The sequence below is a fragment of the Cavia porcellus genome, unplaced genomic scaffold (genome assembly GCF_034190915.1).
Source record: "Cavia porcellus strain 051 isolate PalLab524CR breed Dunkin Hartley unplaced genomic scaffold, mCavPor4.1 scaffold_26, whole genome shotgun sequence".
NCBI classification, from domain to species: domain Eukaryota; kingdom Metazoa; phylum Chordata; class Mammalia; order Rodentia; family Caviidae; genus Cavia; species Cavia porcellus.
Genome location: NW_026947509.1, coordinates 17,138,682 through 17,155,054, shown reverse-complemented (window position 1 = coordinate 17,155,054; position 16,373 = coordinate 17,138,682). Strand labels below are relative to the sequence as shown.

The 16,373-nt window shown below is 40.2% G+C and overlaps 1 protein-coding gene across 5 annotated transcripts in view; it reads left to right on the top strand.

Moving 5' to 3' along the window:
* Window positions 1-7,200: 7,200 nt before the first annotated feature.
* The window catches only part of Smyd3 (SET and MYND domain containing 3), a 715,019-nt gene continuing 705,846 nt past the window's right edge, over window positions 7,201-16,373 (top strand). For 2 of the 5 annotated variants that reach the window (XR_010043331.1, XM_063236766.1), the window contains exon 1: window positions 7,202-7,462. Coding sequence is in view for 4 of the 5 variants with exons in the window: in XM_063236766.1 (XP_063092836.1) it covers window positions 7,206-7,462 (257 nt within the window). In the remaining variant the exon portion in view is untranslated. Of the gene's footprint in view, window positions 7,463-16,373 lie in introns of all 5 variants that reach the window. The other 3 variants (XM_063236767.1, XM_063236765.1, XM_003474265.5) reach the window with 3 other exon arrangements.

Below are 16,373 nucleotides of genomic sequence, written 5' to 3'. Positions count from 1 at the left end.
ACTTGTCATTAAAAGTCCTGGTAGGAATACTAGAAGTATTTCAGTAACACTTATCAACAATATCCCATTCTTGCATTACTCCAGGACTATTTGATATAGCTTGTAAAATCAGCATACTCCTGAATTGATGACTAGTTGATGGTCTCTAAGCTACAAGCTATGGAGTTTAATAGAGAAGGAAGAGATTTATCATGTACACTGAGTAGATTTTTGCACTATTTAAATGCTTGAAAAATAAATTTAGTTTCCTGATGAGATATGTAAAAGACTTTTTAAAATAACCCAGTAATTCTTGGCTAAATATTTACTAAGTTTATCACTAAAACTGCTGAGTTAATTCCATATTAAACACATACAGCTACTATTATGTTATCTCATAAAATTCAATATTAAAGAGAAAATAAAATTTCAAAACAAGGTAATAGGAAAATAACTGGTTAATACATTGTGTTTTGTTATCTTCAAAGTAGTTATTTATATTATATGATATGATGTGAAAAAATTGTCTAAACAATATTAGCACAAACCTTTCTTTTCAGTTAACTAAAAGAAATTAGTAATATCTTTTTTTCCTTTTCCCTTTCTTCTTTTCTCCTGTCCCCATTCCAGTTACTTTCCTTGCACAGTTTTTCTTCCCATTTTAAAATGTATCTCTTGCTAATAAAACTTTAGTGGGTTTTGTTTTGTTTTGTTTGTACCAGAGACTGAACTCACAACCTTGCATTTGCCAGTCAGGAGCTTGTGCTGCTGAGCTAAATATAAAACTTATAATTAGGGAAAAAGCCTTACAATTAGGGCTTATAGGGAATCGAATTTTATGGGTAGTTTTTTGTTCGTTTTTTCTTTGAAACAAGGTCTTACTATGTAGCTCAAACTGGCTTTGAACTCACTAGGTAGCCCAGGCTGGCGCCAAATGCCCAATAATCCTCCTGCCTCAGCCTCTCAAGTGCCAGGATCACAGGTACATACCACCATGTCCATCTCTATTTTTTTTTTTTCATGTGCTCTTTAACTGCAAAGATGTCTTAGTTACTTAGTTACTTCTTGTTCCTGAGATAAACTACATGACACCTGAAGTTAAAGGAGAAAAGATATATTTGCCTTATAGTTTGCAGAGGTTTCAACTGGCTGGTTCAAGGCAGGGTGGCATGGGAGATAGGCACTGCAGAGGAGAAACAGTCAGAGGGCAGAAGGTAGCAAAGTAAGCAAGTGACAAATGATCAGCCTCTTTCATCCCTTATATTTTATCCAAGCTGGCCTCCCTTGGAGGGAGGTACCACTCACATCCTTGATCCTGGTGCTCCATTGTGAGTCAATTCCAGCATCACACACTCTAGATCCAGCCACCTCTGAAAAGCCCCATCTATGTCCGCAGGAGGCTTTAGGAGATGTCTAGTCACAGCCAGAACAGAGGTGTGCTGTCGATGTGCTGAGCTCAACTCGTGCTTAACATGTGCATGGCCTCAAGTTCCACCGCCAGCGTCACACACACAAGGCAAAACTGTGAAAAGATGAAAACAGTAGGGCAGGAAAACACTGATTTGTGTGTATTTTTAAAATTCATTTTAGGGCTGGGGATATAGATTAGTGGCAAAGTGCCTACCTGGCAAGCTCAAGGTTGTGAGTTTGATTCTTGCCTGGTACCAAAATAAAAAAATAAAATTCATTTTAGATTGCTTTGAGAAGCAAATGGATAAGTGTTTGTCATTGGGATATCAAATATTTTCTCAGACTTGTAGAAAGAGTGTCAGTTTCAGGATTAACTTATTATACATGTAGTGATGTAGTATATGCCCAATATAATATGAACCCATTCTAACATTTTTAGTTCACCTTAAAATAAATGACTTTTTTTTTCTTTTTTACTGTTTTCCTACAAGAGAGACATTCCATAAAAATTGTTGAACACAGGACCAGGAGCCCAGGGGTTCTGAGCTTCCTTTCTATTGTATATCCCAGCACAATGTGATCGTACACAATTTTCAAAAATGTTGAAAGCACACAAAATATGGTGGTGCCCACCTGTAATTCCAGCACTTGGGAGGCTGAGACAGGAAGATTGCTGCAAATTCCAGACCAGTCTGGGCTACATAGTGAGTTCAAGGCCAATCTGAACTACATAATCAGACTGTCTCAAAACAAATTTTGAAAGCCAAGCTTGGTGGTGTGTGCCTGTAATCTCAGCTAGTTAGTAGGCTGGGCTGGAAGGTCACTTGAGCCCTGCAGGTCCGGGCTAGCTTTGGCAACATAGTATGACCCTCTTGAAAAAAAAAGTTGAATCAACAATTTTTGTGGTTTCTATCACTTTTATCATTAAGAAAATCGGGAATCTGGTGTTCATGATTCATTGTTAAGAATTCTGGAAAGCAGAGCATGTCAATTTTATAATTAAATAATCTCTCATCCATGACTCAGGCTTTGGGTTCATGAGTGCTTAAAAAAGAAACTCATATTTGCCTGCATATACATAATCTCTGAAATCTGTAACAGGGGCCCTGAGTTGAATTCCCAGCACTATAAAAAAGAAAACCTGACAACAGTGCTGAGGAGAATCAGATCATTTTCTGACTGTGATGAAAGAGATTTACTTTTCATTATACACCTTTCTTGCCTTTGAAGTACAGATCAATGTGTCTACCCTTTGTGAGGTTGTCAGAGACTGGCTACACTGCAGGTCCTCAGGTTCTTCTCCCAGGTGCCACTCACGGGGAATCAGCCCATCCCTCAGGGCTCTCCCCACCCAGGCGCTTCTGGTAGGGTCCTTGTCCTGCTACCAGTTGTTTTTTTTTTTTTTAAGAGGAAAAAGAGAAAAACACAAAACAAAACAAAGCGGTGTAAGGGTACACGTAATACAGAACTACAAAAAAAAACCATAACAGTAAGAAATCACCTGTTAATAGATTACATATTATCATCTTGAAAATAGTTGCTCAAATCACAGTATCAAAGAATACAAGGTGGACATTCAAACAGGGAGACTGCAAACAGCTGTGTTCAATGATCCAAAAACATTGATATAGTCAGCTATTTAACACCCCTAAACACACTTGCTGTTATATCCGTTAGAGCTCTTTTTATTTTTTTTCCCTCTCTTTTTTACAACAAAATTTACACATTTTGAATTTTATTACTCCTTAGTGCTTATTACTTTTTTGGGGGGGAGAGAATACAGTCAAATATGGCAAAACAAAGCTGTCAGTCAAATCTAAGGATAGACATAGCACATGGTGTAGAACAGAGTACAAGGTTATCAACAATGGTTATCAACGTTGTCTCTTGTTTCCTTAAAAAGAATTGTCTATCTCATTAGATATTATAAAGTAGGACAAAACAGTAGAGAACAAGACCAATAAAACTTAGGCATTGTAAACATTACAGGACTTCCAAAGAAGACAATAGTCAAACCAGAATGGGCATCTTAGTGAATCTTATTGCCTTCAAAGTAGTTGCCTATATCCTCAAACTTGATACTATCATACAGAATGGAACAGAGTCTAATCAGTCAAAACAAGATCGTGGGAGTATTACAGGACCTGCTACCAGTTTGTTCCCTGACTCAAAAGTCAGTGAGGATGAATGAAAGAGACACGATGTCAACTTGACATGCAGGCAGCCAGGGGCTACTGCTTGTAGCTGGTGTCCCTTTTATTCACCCAGACTTGGGTACAAGCAATTAAAGCAACACAGGGCTTATCCGCATTCCACTATCCAAGTAGTACATGCTTAGGTAAACAACTTAAACTCAGTTGTATAAATTTCTTTCATGTTCACAGAGGAGGCCAGTTAAGTCTCAATTTACCTCTAGCCTCCATATAAAGTTGTTTGGTTTATGTAAGCCTTATAAATTCTAAAGAAATACCCTTAAGAACTATATTCATTCGCATAATTATAAAGCATTTACTATAAGCCAGGCACTGTGCTAAATTGTGGATCCAGCAATATATCACTGACACAAGTGTGTAGCTACTGTAGAAGAGATAAAAAAGTGAAATAATAATTATGACAGCCAGAAGCAATTGCAATTAGTTATGTGTTAGATAAGAAAGAATGTTTTGCTAAAGAATGGCAACTAGAACTTAGTATATAGATGGGTTGGGAAACTTGTCTTCAAGTAGGGTCATTTAAGCTAAAAACTGAACTATACAAAGGAGCTAACCGTGAGATGAAGTGTGCACTTGTGTGCACACTCACTTGCAGGTGGCAAACCCTGAGGTAGGAGAGTGTAGTACTCTGCAGGAACTAAAAATAGGCTAGCATGCTTGGCTATTGTAAGAAGGGAAGGAGGATATGGCATTATAAGCTGCACAAAAGGCAATCTCTGAAGGATATCAAACAACTGGAAGGTTGAGGATATAAAAAAAGTTTGACTTATTTAAGCCAAGATGGATGTTATTAAAAAGTTGGATTTGAAGTGCTGAACACAGGATGCCCATGGGGGTTGGAGAAGCCGGTGTGAGTCATGGAGTAACCGTGACTTAATTCAAGCTTTGGCTCTGGCCCAGAGTGGGGATTCTGAGGCTATATCTAGTAATCAGAACTCCTTTCAGTCTTTGCAACTCGACAATGAGGGGGTTGATTTGCAGAGCCTCTAACACAGATCAAAATAGGATGACTTAAACTAGCAGTCAGGCCCACTGTGGAGGTGCACATCTGTAATTCAAGCTACTCCAGAGGCTGATGCAAAAAGATTGTGAGTTTTGGCTAGTCTAGACTGCAAAGTGAGACCCTGCCTCAAAATAAAAAGAGTTGGGGTGTAGCTCAGTGGTTTCCTCTCTAGTACTGAAAAGAAAAGAAAACAAGCAGACTTTCTGATGTAATAGGCCACCCAGAAGAACAATCCAGGAATATAGGGCTCTTCTTTTTCCTTCCACCATTTCCCATGACACCTTTTTTCTTCATGGTAGACAATGTCTCACCATCAGTTCTACATCCTTGGTCTTTTCAGTAGGAAATGAAATAGAGAACGGCCCATGGGAAAGACTGAAAGAATGGGGCAGTCCTCTAAGACTGAGGGCATTGAGTTTTAGGGCTGAGTGAAGGGGGAGTAAGACATATATTAGGGGAACTGAGTCATGTCTGGAATCACATTGTGGAATTAGCAACACTACAGATCTGTAGTCTTCTGACATATTTTTCTGAGAACTCTTTTTTCACGATCTTCAGAAATTGAGAATGTTTTTCTTATTATGCTCCAAATGGAAGAAAAAAAAAAAAGAGAGAATGTTTTACGGTAGAATTAGTCCCTGATTCTCCAGAACTCCTAATGACATGCTATTTAGTTCAATAAACTATCCTTTGACTCCTTGTAGGTATCATGCTTAATACTAAACAGTAGTATGAGATAATTATGATGATAGCACTGGTAGCATGCAGTATGTAGGCTTTATCCTACATTTATAGATGTGAAAGTCTTAACTTGGAATAATCCATCCATACATTTATATGATGCTTTAAAGATTTTTTAAGAATGCTTGTACCAAACTCATTTGTAAGACATTATTATCTTCATTGTAAACAGGCTTGGAGAAGTTAACAAAGATCATATAGCAGCACTGGATTTTTGGAGTCTTGGCCCACTGTGTTATTTGCTAAACTAATGCCATTTCTGGAATTTTCCAGTAAAGTCTGTCTCTTCACATTGTGGGAATTAGGCTGTTCTCATAGTGCTAGAGTATCCTCCACAGTTTTACCTACTAGCATTAATTTAATAGTACTGTACAAATATTACATTGTACTTACTAATTGTAAGGGTAAAATGTCCTCTTATAGTCACTAAACAAATGATCAATTTTGTTTTCATTATTCTTGGTTTGTTGATCTAGGGTCTCGCTATGTAGTTCAGGTTGTCCTCCAACTCACAGTGTAGCAGAGTAGCCTTGAATTCATACTGGTCCTCTTGCCTCAATTTCCCTGGTGCAGTGATTACAGTTGTGTCAACATGCCTGGTTGATTAATAGTAGAATAACCTGATAGTATGTACCTTCGGACATGACATATATATTACAAAGCAAATAATATCATTTGTAGTAATTTTTTCTTTACAGAATGTTTCATTTAAATCAAAACTCTAGATTCTGAGCCAGGAATGGTGGTGTATAACTGTAATACCAGCACTATGAGAGGCTGAGGCAGCAAGATCCTGAGTTCAAGCCCAGCTTTGGCAACTTAGTGACTTAGCAAGACCCTGTCTCTAAAAAAATTAAAAAGAGTTGGGTTGTAGCTCAGTGAAGAAGCCCTGGTTTCAGTCTCTAGTAGTATAATCAAACCAAATCAAACCAGAAGAAAAAAAAATCACTAGATTCTGGTATTTAGACTTAATTTAAAAATTTTGGGAAGTATAGGGAATAGAGGAACAAGTTAAATGAAACCATGGTGGAGGTGGTGAGGACCCAAATGATTAAAGTGCAACGCTTTTATAATTCCTACTTTAGGCTCTGAAAAAGCTCAGTGTTGTGGTGGTGGTAGGGTGAGGAAGCTCGGTCTTTCACTGGATTCTGGTCAACAAACAAAACCCCAGCCACTTACAAAACAAACCCCACACTTCAATTTTTTTTTTTTTTTTTGCTAGTATGTGTAATGTTCTCATGTGTGAGGATACTGTAGCCTTAGTGTTTTTAATTTTTTTTTAAAACTAATTTTTTTTTTTCTTGAGACAGGATCTTGTTATGTAGTTCAGGCTGGCGCTGAACTCACTATGGGCCCAGGCTGGTCTTGAACTGGTGACAAGCCTCTTGTCTCAGCTTGCTAAGCGCTGGGATTACAGGTGTGCACCACTACAACTAGCTGGATAGTGCCTTTATTCTGTGAACATATCAAAATATCCAATTATGAAATATTACGATGTAAAGTAATAGTTATGAAATGACTTGATGTCTACCACTTTAAACGATCCAACAACACAGTTCACTTCAAATAGGTTTAACAATACTGCGCACACACATTCCAATACAGATGAGGAGTGAGCGATCAGAACTGGTATGCAGTTAAGAACTGTTTAGTCGAAATGGAGAGTAAACTGTTCACCGTACTGTTCTTTCAACTTTTCCATAAGTACTGAAATCACCATCATAAAATATTGGAAGAGTCAACTTCCGAGTCTCCCGTAGAGGCTCAATTGAGTCTCAAGGCACCACACGCCGCTCTCCCAGGGTCTGTGTGAGCATGCGCAGAGGTCCTGCAGCGCGTCCCGCCCCTCGGGTGCACGCATGCGCGCAGGAGGCCGGCGCGCGGCCCCAACAGCCCGCGGGAAGCTAGCGGAGGAACTCGGTGCACTTCTGAGGTGCTGGACTTGCGAGACGATGGAGCCGCTGAAGGTGGAAAAGTTCACGACCGCCGACAGAGGAAACGGGCTGCGCGCCGTCGCCCCTCTGCGTCCCGGAGAGCTGCTCTTCCGTTCGGATCCCTTGGCGTACACGGTCAGCAAGGGTAGTCGTGGCGTCGTCTGTGACCACTGCCTGCTCGGGTAGGTCTGGGGCGTCCTGGGGCACTGAGTGCAAGCTGTGCGGGGTCCAGTTTGCGGACTTCGCTGGCAGGCGGCTCAGCGGCTCAGCGGCTCGGCCAGGCTGTGGAGAGCCGGGGCCCCGCGCTACGCGGGCGCCAGTGTTCGCGGGGCGGGTGGTGCCGAACCGGCCCCGCCCGGAACCCCACACCCCGGGCGGAGCGGGACTCAGGACCCAGTCTTCTCTCCCGGGTAGGGCTGCAGTAGGAACTGGGGAGCCATTGCTATAAACTTAAGGGGAAAAGCATTAGCCCTTGGGTAATTTTCTTGGGGAAAGCGCATCAGTGTGTGCCGTGCCGCCCGCTTCAGTGGTGCAGCTGTGGACATCGAGTTGCGGAGGCTGAGAGTGGCAAAGGTGGGCGTGGGTGAAAGACACTGGGTTGAGAATAAATCAGACTCAGGGCTAGTGCCTCATTAGGAAAGGGCAGGCTTGCAGGAGGCGAGAGAATTTTGCTGTTTACTGTGCACGTTTATGGTCCAAGTCTTGTGTGAATTGGGGATGTGGACATGAATGGGACATCGTAAGAGACTTTCAAGGAGCAGATCAAAGAGAGATAGTAGTGACCGTGTAACAGGAAAGTTGAACCACAGCTGTAGATACTGTGATGCCATAAAATAAGTTACTGAGGTTTCACAGTCTCCTTTGCCACTTAGTAGTTGTGCGAATAGATCTCGCTTTTTTTTTTTGCCTGGGTCAGTCGCAAATTTGGGTTCCTCCTATCTCAGTCTCCAAAGTTGTTGAGATTACACGTATGCAACATCACATCCAGTGCAAGTCTAACTTTTAACAAGCTGTCTGGTTTTGAAAATTCTTTCTTTTTTTTTTCTTTTCTTTTCAATACCGGGACGAACTCACTACCTTGAGCTTGCCCAGCAGGCGCAGTGCTGCTCAGCTGTATCCTTGGCTCGAGAATGCTTGCGACAGTGTTTTGGAAGCCTGGAAGCACGTTGCCTGTGTAAACTACTATATGAAATCAATTTATGGAAATGTTTACTATGTACATGTAGTCATAGGAATTGTGTACAGTTAACGAATATTGAGCTCCTATTGATGTGCAGGGGGAAAGGCTGGCCTCCCCTCCAGCTGGAGGCTTTCCACTGAACTACATGCCCAGTGCTTTTTATATTTTATTGTCAGACAGGCAGGGTGTCACTAAATCATTAGGCCTACGTGGGACTCGAATTTGGAATCCTCCTGGGTTGTCCAGCTAAGTGTGGAGGTCACAGGGCTACCTTTCTGTTTTGAGATGAATGTGATGGTTTTGTGTGTGACTCCTCTTAACAAACCGTGGTCTGAGATTGAGTGAGTGAAGGTGGAATGTACTCTGTAGCTTGACCACTAATGTCACTACATCTTTACTTAGTTCATAATTTATGAATTCATTTCATATACATTTTAGTTTCTAAGTATTCTGTCTTGTTTTCTGAAGTAATGGTAACAGTAATACACGCACACAAACACTCACAAATCTTTTGAATGAATATTTCAAATTTTATGTGTGGTTTAATATCATTTTATTTCTTTTTTTTTTGTCTTTTTTCTGGTACCGGGGATCGAACTCACGACCGCCTTCTTGCAAGGCAGGTGCTTATGCCACTGAGCTAAATCCCCAGCCCCCATTTTATTTCTTTCAAGATCTGACTTTTAGCTGGGTGTAGTGTCACACATCAGTGATCTCAGCACTCTGGGAGACTGAGGCAGGCAGATCGTGAGTCAAGCCTAGCCTGAACAAAATGTGAACGCTTTAGGTTCAGTCCCTACTATCAAGTGGTTGGGGGAGGGTAGACTTTACTTTTTGTCTAAGGTTCCAGCATTTAAGTTTCTTTTTTTTCTTTTAGTACTGTGGATTGAACCCAAGACCTTGTTCATTCTAAGCAAGGTCCCTAGTGCTGAGCTACATCCCTAACCCGCTTTCTAAAAATTGTATTTTGAGACAGGGCCTCACTAAATTGCCTAGGTTGGCCTTGAATTTGAGATCCTTCTACCTTAGCCTCTAAGTAGCTGGGATGACACATGCTTGTCACAATGCTCAGTTTTAGGCATATCTCTTGATTCTCATTCAAGCAAATTGGAGAAAGTAGGTCTCTTTCTTTTGTTGCCCTTTTTGAAGTGTATCCAGAGTTTGAATGTAGCAAAAGTAGAATTTACTGTTTTTTAAGTCCTGTAACATTAGTTGATGGTAAGATAATATTAAAGATAAAATTAGATTATTGTATAATATGGTACATGGAACAGAAAAGTTTTAGAATGCATAAAAAGTGACAAATTTCTGGTAATAACTTAATTATCAGATCTGAACTTAAGTTGTATAATATCCTGAGTGGTCTGTTTTCCAAAATATTGTACACAAACCCTTTGTAGGCCGGAATACCTCTTGCCTTACTATATTATTGCTCTCTACTATTTTTTTTTTTGCAAGAACTGTGATTTAAGCACACCAGAGAGCTAGAAATATAGCTCAGTCTCACAACATCTGCCTGGCAAGCATGAGGTCATGAGTTTGAGAGCTTGTACAAAAAAAAAAAAAAAATAAATAAAAAGCATACAAGGATTGCTGGATGTGGTGGCGCATTCCAGGCTGGGGATGGGGTTTGGGGAGTACTGTGGCTTGGATAATGGATTCTGCAGTGTGTACCGCTAGTAGCATGGACACTGGACCCTGTTGCTTCCTGGGGAAATAATTGTTACTGGAGAGTTGTTCTCTTTACCATTCTTTGTGGTATTATCTTCCGATTTTTCAGTGGTTGTTTTGGATTGGTTGAGTTTAGGCCATTGTCTGTTAGCCAGCTGCAAGGGAAGCTGAAAAGGTGAATATTTGGCTTTTTTGACTTTAAGAGACAAGGCTCTGCTGACCATAGATATTCATACAGTAGGGAAATCAAAAATATAAATGCAGAAAAGGGGATGTAAGTAAATTTCCAAGAATCCAAACAAGACAATTAAATGGATTGCTCATACTGACAAATACTTGTCTATTAATTCTTTACACAAAACATTTGTGCCTATTTTGGTTGGTTAGAGCATATGTAGTTTGCTTCTGTTGTAGTAGGTGCTTTGTTGAACATCCTGGCTTAGGTAGTGGTAGTGTTGTGGATTACCTACTTGGAAATCACTGTAGTCTCAAAACATTGTGAGGAAACTGGGAATTTAACTCAGTGGCATAAATGCTTGCCTAACAAACATAAGGTTGTGAGTTTGATCCCTGGTACAAAAAAAAAAAAAAAAAAAAAGTTGTTAGGGAACATTGGTACATTATTTCATGAGGTTTTTTCACCACTGTGAAATGCTAAGTAGCCAGACCCTTTCTCAAAAAATTTTTTCCCCTTTATTTTATTTTGACCCCCATTGTTATAAAGTACATAACATTTTAATTTCATTAGTTAATTCAAATAGAAGACAGAAAACTTTGTACAGAAAAATTCTTCCAGACATTAATACAACAATATAAGCATATTATTTACTAGGAGTTAGGGCTACAAAAATTGAAGACATAGTATATTATAAAGAATTTCACAGACACTGCAAAGAAAAATAAAACTTTCTTTTCCTTTATTTTCTTTCTTGCTATGTAGTCTAGGCTGGCCTTGAATTCAATACATAGCCCAGGGTAGCTTTGAACTTACCACAGTTCTGCCTCAGCCTCCCAAGTGCTGGATTACAAGTGTGTACCATCACATCCAGCTAGAAGTATTTACTTACTTCATTAGTCTCTAGAAGTGATTTTCTAAGGTTTTACCTGCTTTCTTTTGCCCTAAACCTACTTTGATTAGTGCTTTAGTTCTGCATATTTATTTTCATTAATGAAGAAACTTGAACCTGATTCTTGCTTTTTCTTGCTCTTTTCATTAAGGCATAGTTTCTGATTTTTCATGTTGTGAGTAGAAAAGAAAATGAAGTATGTAAGAGAAAGAGTAATGACAGTTAAATTGTAGAGTCACTTGTATTGTCCATCTGCTGTGGTACACATTTTTAGTTTGGTGAACATATCATTGACAAATGGGTTATGTGTATTTCTCTTCTGTTTGTTTTGGTAAGTGTAGCACATAAAATTTCACTGTAATTTTCTGTATTTGTGGTCTTCTTACTCCTAGAGGCAGTTCCCTAAATCTAATCTTTGTGTTTCTAGCATATGCAATGTATAGCAGATACTAATTGGTCGAATTTGTGAAAGGGTGAAATTTGGGGGGAATTTTGAGTCACTATAAAGTATGTTTGCCTTTGATTTTCCAAAGTTCCAAGTTGCCTGCTGTTTCCAAATGAAGAGTTTACTTCCGGTAAGCTCTAATGTTAGTTTCTCCTGTAGAGTGCAATGTTATCATTTAGCATTAAGGCTGAAGTTAAGGCCTAGTGCCTCCTAGGAGGAAAGAAGATGACTTGGAAGTGGTAACTCCATCCTCTTCAGACCTAGTAGGTGATGGGAAAAAGTGGGGACAGAGTCAGGGAAAAGAGATTTTGAGAATTATATGTTCTGAATTTGCTTGTCTGGCCAAAGTTCTAGGATTTTAAGGGGTGTTAAAGGCCACAAAGAGACAGTTAACAACACAGGGCTTTTGGCTCTGCTCATTTTTTGGAATCTTGAGAGGAAGCAGCTTGCTGTGCTGCTATTTTTGTTTCATCTTTTGAGAAAGGGTCTCCCTATGCAGTGCAGGCTGGACTTGGGCTCACTTTGTAGACCAGGCTGGTCTCGAACTTGCAAGGATCCTCTTGCCTCAGCCTCCTGAGTGCTGGGATTACAGGTGTGAGCCACCACACCCAGCTCCCTGTGCATTTTAATGCTGTGCTAGCATTGGAGACAGCACAGCAGTGGCAGAAGAAAGTGGCTTTATAGAGAGCCTGTTATAATACTCCATTGAAATTCTGTCATAGTACTGTAAGGGAGGTGGAGGAACTTAGAGGGCTGGTGGAACAGCAAGCATCATGACAAAGGACCGTGTGAATGCAGATTCAGAGTCACAACCTGGATACCAGGAATGGGAGCCAGCATCACAGTCTGAAAGATGAGATGGCACCAGTCCAGCCTTGGGACCTGAGCATCTCCTTGCTGCCAACACCAGTGAGGATCCAAAGAGAAACTGCACATCTAAGGTCTTCCTGCCGCTTTTGCTTTGGGGATGTCTCATAAGACCTGGGAGAAAAATCTACTCAAAAGCAGCCATTAAAACCAGACCTGGTAAGAGTTAAAATCTGAATATTAATTGGAAAAGTTGAGATATTGTTAGACAGGTATTAAGTTTCCTGGATGTTTAATAAGGTAAACGGCCATGAAGATTATTAGACTATAGAAAAAGCAGCACTGTATTCAGAAGACAGATTAGGCTGAGTGTGGTGCTGCTTGCCTATAATCTCAGCATTTGGGAGGCTCAGGCAGGAGATCCTTGCCCTGAGAGTTCAAGGCCAGCCTGGGCTATATAGTGAGTGGAAAGCCAGTCTGAACTATATAGTGATATAGCAAGACCCTGTCTTAACCCTGTCTCCACCAAAAAAAGACATGTTAGATCAAACATAGAAAGTAGCCATGCTTGAGTTGCTGTATGAATAAATGTGAACAGATGGTAAAGGGAAATATAGGAACATTAGGTTTAGTAAGATGATGGAATCCGTGTTGACTGAGGGAGGACTGAACCTGGGGAGGAGGAAACAGCTTCCTATCTTGGGGCAAGAAAAGGTGCCAGAGAGTATGATAATAGTGGTGAATGAAAGGTTTGGGACAGTTAGGGAAGTGCTCGCTAATCCTGGAGAGGAGAAGGCTAGAAACAGCCTTGAGGGAAAGAAGAGTACAGTGCCTAGTGAAATGTGGGATTGTTTTGAAGTGGTGAGGGTCCACTAGTTTGCAAGTTTGAGACCAGCCTGGTCTACAAAGTGAGCCCAAGACCAGCCTAAAAAGACAAAACAAAACAAAAACAAATAAAAAGAAACAAACCACAAGAAAACAAAAAACCACCCAAAAACCAAAAAACAACAACAAAACCCTTGTACTTACTCATTTAAAGTGGAAATGCCTAGCAAATTGCTGCCTCTTCATCCCTCTCGAATCCTGTTGCCCTCCCTTCCTTCCATTCTTTTCTTTTCTTTCTTTTTCTTTGTCTCCTCCCTCTCTCCTCCCCTTTCTCCTTCCCCACCTTACTGCCCCCCTCCCCCAGATCAGCTGCTTGGTTATGGAAGTTGACCCAGTGTTAGCATCTTGGTGTGATGGATGGAGAGAGAGGGAAAGAATTCAGGAATTCCAGGCTATAGATAAGGAAGGGTGGGATCATGGTTAGGGAGTAAGACTGGGTAATCATGATTAGGCAGTTAGTTTAGATCATGTAATCTAAACTAGGGAGTGAGGTCATGAGGTGGGTTATGGGCAGTGAAGTGTGATGGAATCCTTGGATTAGTGGTCCTGATGCGATACAAGAAAAGGTGGAATGGCAGAGAACAAGTTGATTTGGCATACAGTGCTTAGAAGTATTGTATATTACTGTGACAAAGCTTAGGGCCCGGCAGAAAGTGGCTGAGTGGGAGTAAAGAAAGATATTGAAATGATCAATATTGGAGAGGCTGAAGTGTTAGATGAAATTTTTGAACCAAGTTAGCAAGGATGTGAGGTTTTGGAGTGAATAGTTTAACAAAGGCAGTTTCCTTATTGGCTGTCTACCTAAGGTAAAGTAGAAGGAGTCAAGAGGAGACAGAAAAATTCCAGTGGTTCAAGTGAACGTACAAAAGACTTCACTTGGGTTATGACTGATTTTGTGCATTATGTTACCATCAAGTGCAAATGAGCTGCTGCAGTCTTACAGATCTTCCTGGGGAGGAGGCTGGCTTCAGAGTACTGGTAGACTAATTATATAGGGGAAGATTTTGAGAGATTACCGAAAGTCAGGGTTTCCAGATGGCTGGGCAGTGGCTTATGGGCTTAGGTTACCTGAGGGCAAAGTACTTTGAATGATATGGAAGAACTGATAATAAAGTGGATTGGAAAAGGACACTATGGATATGACTTCCATTTTTCTTTTTAAGTGGAAGTTATAATTCAGTTTTTTTTTTTTTTTTGCTTCTGCCTTTTCTTCTCCAAGGAGGCTTGGAAAGGGTTATAGGGCTGAGTCCTGAGCCTGAAAACATTTGCGAATGCCACAGCAGAGGACAGGATGACTTGCTCTGTGGATAGCAGTACGTTCTTCATTTCAAGAAAGCCTGGTACTTATTCTGAGGGCCCACGGACAGAATGAACCTGGGACCAGGATAGAAGATGGTGCTTGGAACTCAACAGTACAGACTTCCCTCACCTTAGCTCTTGTGACTACTGCAGGTACAGGGTGCTAAGTTTGCTACTATTAGTAACTGACCTGGGTTCCCCAACTAGTGACATACCTTCATGACCAGCTAGCCCTGGGCTGCTTGGTTTTTTAGTTTGCATCCTTTTGTTACTGAGGGATCAGTGATTCATTCTCTTGTAATACCAATTTTTTCCTGTACTTGAATTTGTTTTCTCTGCCAGTGCTGCCATCTCCAAGATCTGCTGTGGAGCTTTGGTATTTCTTGCATGGCTGCCTGTGACCTTCATAGAAATAATTGAAGCAACAGGCAAATGTGCATGGTTTTTGACTGCTTCTTGACATACGCTATCTGAGATAACTTTTTTTTGTGATAAGTCCTTCATACTTTTTTTTTTTTGTGGGGGGGTCTTTTTTCTTTATTATCGGTACCGGGGATTGAACTCACTACTGCCTGCTTGCAAGGCAGGTGCTTATGCCGCTGAGCTAAATCCCCAGCCCCAGTCCTTCATACTTTTTAAAATTAAGGAAGTGGACTTGGGATGAGAGAGTTTTAAAAAGTTACTGAGGAATAGAAAGGAGTGCAGTTTGTGGTTTACTGATATTTATAGCATAAAATGAGACTTAAAAGTTTTGAAATACTTAAAGGGTCTGTTATATACTTTATACCCAAGTTTTTAAAAGACAGAAGTATGTGTTCTAAAACAGAATAAAATTTAACGAGAAAAATTATATTGTTTTATGTTTTTGCAAACATAATGTATAGCTTGATAGAAAATACTTGGATTCTTCTAATCGATTCTATATTCAGTAGATTGTAGAATCATGTTAACCTGTGGAAAATTCTTACTGTATACTTATGAGACAATGAGAATAAAAGAGTTTTTCCTGGAAAGCAGTCTGTATACCCATCAAAAGGTGACTGGATAAAGAAAATGTATCTATATATAATGGAGTACTACTTGGCTATAAAGAGTGATAGATTTGAGATATTTGTAGGAAAATGGATGCACCTGAAAAATAATGTTGAATGAAATAAACCAGACATACAAGCTTAAATACCATGTGGTATCTCTCATTTAAGTGAGGCAAAATATAAACAAAGAGAGTAATAATGAATGAATAGAACAAGACCAGGAGATGGATCTCCTGCAGTAGGGAAGAGATTCAGGGGAACAGGGTGGGAGTGAGGATGAGGGGAAGGGGAAATATGTAGAATAAAGATACACCATGTACAGGAATCTAATAACCCCAATGAATGTAAACATTATATGCAGTAACATAAGTCAAGATGAAGAAGCTGTAGTATGTACATGTCCCTGCTCCCCAAGGTGATTGTAACCTGCATGTACTGCAAAGAAGCACTTAAAAAAAAGTGTTCTAGGAAAGAGAGAGAATTCCTCCATATGTGGATGATCTGCAGATACAGACTGGTTCAGATCTCCCAGGGAAATAGCTGGGTGCCTGCCTGGTCACTCTGTGAGCTTCACCATCCGCATGTCCTTTTGGCTTTTTTAGCACTCAGTCTTGATGCTGACAGTCAAGGATCACCAACTGTTTGAGGAAAGGTTCTAAAGCTAGCATATTTGCTTAAAAAAGAAGAAACACAAGACAGGAAGGA